This window comes from Dioscorea cayenensis, chromosome 9 (assembly GCF_009730915.1).
Source record: "Dioscorea cayenensis subsp. rotundata cultivar TDr96_F1 chromosome 9, TDr96_F1_v2_PseudoChromosome.rev07_lg8_w22 25.fasta, whole genome shotgun sequence".
Classification (NCBI taxonomy): Eukaryota; Viridiplantae; Streptophyta; class Magnoliopsida; order Dioscoreales; family Dioscoreaceae; genus Dioscorea; species Dioscorea cayenensis.
In genome coordinates this window covers 4,906,972-4,910,929 of record NC_052479.1, presented here as the reverse complement: position 1 = coordinate 4,910,929, position 3,958 = coordinate 4,906,972, and the positions used below count along the sequence as shown (strand labels likewise).

Genomic DNA, 3,958 nt, shown 5'->3' with positions numbered 1-3,958 from the left:
CTTTCACACCAAACATCCTTATTAGCCAATAAAATAAATAAATAAATCAAATTTTATTATAATAAAAACTAAGTAATAATAATATGAAATTCATTATAAAATCCTGTTTACAACTAAAAAAAATAATCCTAAAAGTTATAAGTCAATAAATTAAAAAGGAAAATTAAATAAAATAAATATATAAAAATCCTAGAAGGGCAGTTTGGTAATTATGTTCAACTGGTTTTATTTAAATACCTACAAAAAATCTGATTAGGGTTCCGTCTGCGGCGAGGGCTTCCGAAGAGATCTAGGGCTTCTTCTCCTCCCCGCCTCCTTCGAGCTCCTCAGCGATGGCGCCAACCAAGAAGACGGTACCCTTTTTCCTTGGATTTATTTTTCTTCGATCTTTGCTCACAGCACCATACGAATCATCTCGCTTCTGTTCATTCGATTTCCCCCTGATAGTGTGATAAATTTCTCATTTTTTTCTCCTTTATTTGATGCAGAAGAAGACGAATGAGAGCATAAACAACAGGCTTGCGCTTGTGATGAAGAGTGGGAAGTATACTCTTGGTTACAAGACTGTTCTCAGGACTATCAGGAACTCTAAAGGTTCACAAATCTATTGCTTTTCTTGTTTCCTCTGATGGATACTAAATTAAATTGCGTTTTTGATGGGTGTTGTGCCATGGGTTGTGATTTTGATTGCGTCATTCTTTCCTTTGTGAGCTTACAAGATGAGAGTATTACTAGATTGAAATACGGATACTGAAATGAGTAAAGTTAGGATTTTTAGTGTTAGCGGCTGAACATTGATGTATCAAGTGGAACTTTGTCTTGCATTTGTTTGGGAATCATTTTATCAAATTGAAATGTTGGTAATGCTTATATATTTTTTAAAGATTTAAATATTCTTATGTTGAATCACTGTTATTTTATTTTATTTTTTGTTTAGAATTGTTGTTTTAGTTCTTATCTGTGAATGTATAATGATTAAATTTCATTTCCTCCATTTATGTTTTGGAGTGGTTGATTGAGAACTTTGTGCCATCTTTACTAGACAAATTATATTCTTAATGGTTTGTAATATTTTATCTTTTTTAAATGCAGCAAAGTTGATTCTCATTGCAAACAACTGCCCACCTCTGCGGAAATCAGAAATTGAGTACTATGCTATGTTGGGGAAGATTGGGGTTCATCATTTCAATGGAAGTAAGTTTATCAGCCAATATTTTTTTTAAGCTCTTATTTAGCGCTTCATTTTTAATTGTACAAAGGCAATTATAATTGGGTTTGTTGTATGTGGTCTTTGAAACTTTTGAAGTTGCATCAAACAATGAACTGTAACACTTGCCTGATAGTTTCTACTTATATTCTGTTTCTTTTGTATCTGAAAATTCTATTGTAGTATTTTAAATTTGTTTTATATTTTGTTGTACTACATTTGTTTGTGATAAGACATAGAGTAACCTTTAAACAATTCAAAATAATAGTTATTGTTTCTTTTTGAGAATTCTAAAGCCAAATGAAGTCTTCACTTATTTTGCTTTTATTTTTTATTTTATTTTTAAACTTTTAAATCAATGAGAGGTCAAAGGAGGTTGTTGTCATAAAATCTAAGCCACATTTTAGAAATGTCCACCACTGATGACTGGACTTCAGAGAGGTCTTTATTTTCAAACTCTTGTAGAGAGAATGTCAGTCAGTTGCTCAAGAGAAACCTAACCTTATTCTGAGGTAGTTTTTCTAATTTTTTGCTTCATAAAAGCGTGGCTCAGATAAATACTTAAATCAGGAGTTACTTTTCCAGTTGGTTTGAAGATTTTGAAATGTGTTGTTTCATAGCGTGATTATGATGCCCCCACCTATATTCAGGTTTAGTTGTGTGTTGTTCTTCTACATTTCGATTGCCACATCTTGCTGGATTTGTACGGTGCTGTGGTTGCTGTGAGCTTCTTTAGGAACTCAATATTTTGTTATTGTCATGTTATTTGAGTTCCTCTTGATGATTCATTTATTTTTGTTTGATAGAGATGTATAAAAGAATCTTTAAACAACCTAAGTTATATGAAGTAGAAAATTTTTGTTTCTTGTTGATAGCTGGGGGATGGTGTTGGACAAGCCATGTACGCTAGAAGGGCACTGATGTGAGATAGACAGAATATTGCAGGAAGTAGTCAAGTCCACTAACCTTATAATCTTTAGAATGTCAATCCTTGTTGGTCAACCTTTCCATTTTATATTCCTTTAATCTAACTAGTGATGTTGGAAGTATAGGAATTTCCTATACTTGATACCACTTGAAAGGATACTTGAGAAAAAAAATGTTCAATTGAGGGTTAGGTTGATAATTTAATAAAAAAATGTAATTTTAATTTGGAGGCAAAGTATATATTGATAAACCACTTTCTGCTGGCTGAGAAAGGAGGATGTTTATTTCTGATCATCTTCAAATTTGTTGATGACACTACTAGTTTCTTTTTTTGCCTCATTCATCCTATATGTATTGTTTACCATGACTGTATTTCTCATGGATTCTAGATTTATGTCCGGACCATGGCAATTGTTTCTCCAATTGCATGGTTTTCTGCTGGTTTGTGGTTATTTAATGTTGTGAACGAAATGATGGCTGTCTCACAGTTTTGCATGTCCTGGTTACATGTTATCAACTGGCTTCTTGCTGTTTTTTTCCCCATATTATCCTTCCCCATTTAATGTATGATGTATTCATTTGATGCCAGATAATGTGGATCTTGGAACAGCATGTGGCAAGTACTACAGAGTTTGTTGCTTAAGCATCATTGATCCAGGTGGGTTTGATTTGCACTTGTTTCATCATGTCGTGTATCTTCACATTAATCATTGTATGAGTTATATATTTGCAGGTGACTCCGATATCATTAAGAGCCTGCCTGGTGAGAACTGAAATTCAGTTGAAAGCAGTAAGGTTGTGTTTTGTCTGTTTTGTGGCTTTCGTTTATTAGGGTTGTATTATTGTTAACTTCATGAATTGTTATTGTTTAACTGTGTTTATGGAACGTCATTAAATGGGGACATCCCAAAGTGCGATGAATGCTTCAATGAGGATTTTCTAGTGTTTTCATTGATTTGTGGATGCCTTTTTTTCTTTTTTTCCCCCTTGGGCTAAAATGCATGGTTTCTTGATTACAATTTGATTGTCATGGCTATAGATACAGTATGATGGCAATTGCATTATTTTCTTCCCAATCTGGCTTGATTTTTTTCATATAGACCAATTGCTCTGCAGTTAATTGTGATTGTGATATCAGCCAAAAATATGTTGCCGCCAAAATATATTGGAATTTTTGTAAGATAGTGTTTGTTTTGGTGTATTTGGAGTTACATGTTACTCCAAATACATCAGAAATCAAAATTCATTATGTAAAATCAAATCCTTCACACGGGAGAAATTCATGAGCTTAAACAAGTAATTTTATCTCTGATTACTGCACCCCATCACAAGCCTCTATCACTGACGGCTATACTGAATATGTGTTGCGCCGGTGATGAGATGTTTTCCGCCGACGAGATCTTTCACTTGTGGCCGAGTGATTACTTCAAACACCACTCACCAGTGCTCAGAGGAGCCACAACAGCATAACGGTGTTTTCCGGGAATGCCAATGGTGGTCCAAATCAGTGGATGAGATTGATTGTTTGTGTCTTTGAAATTTCCGGTAACTGAAGAGGGTGGCTTCAGACTCCTCTTCTGCATGACGACGGCATGACGACGAGAGAAATGAAACCGAAGTGCGGTTTGGCTCGCAGGCTCGGTGAGGATGCCAGAATCAGAGATGGAAAAGAATAAGACGGTGTTGAAGATGGGCAAGATCAGGATCAATTAGGGTAAGAGATCATTTAAAAATATTTTTAGAAAATATTTTTTTTTGAAAATATTTGTAATAATTATTAAAAATAATTAAAACAACCAATAATTAAGAGATAGTTAAACTTAT

The 3,958-nt window shown here is 34.0% G+C and overlaps 1 protein-coding gene across 1 annotated transcript; it reads left to right on the top strand.

Moving 5' to 3' along the window:
• The first annotated feature begins 243 nt into the window (after positions 1-243).
• LOC120268355 (60S ribosomal protein L30-like) lies at positions 244-3,089 on the top strand. Its single transcript, XM_039275789.1, has 5 exons — positions 244-353; positions 489-594; positions 1,093-1,194; positions 2,724-2,792; positions 2,868-3,089. The coding sequence occupies exons 1-5, from the start codon at positions 333-335 to the stop codon at positions 2,906-2,908; spliced, it is 339 nt and encodes a 112-aa protein (XP_039131723.1). The 5' UTR covers positions 244-332; the 3' UTR covers positions 2,909-3,089.
• The last annotated feature ends 869 nt before the right edge of the window (positions 3,090-3,958 follow it).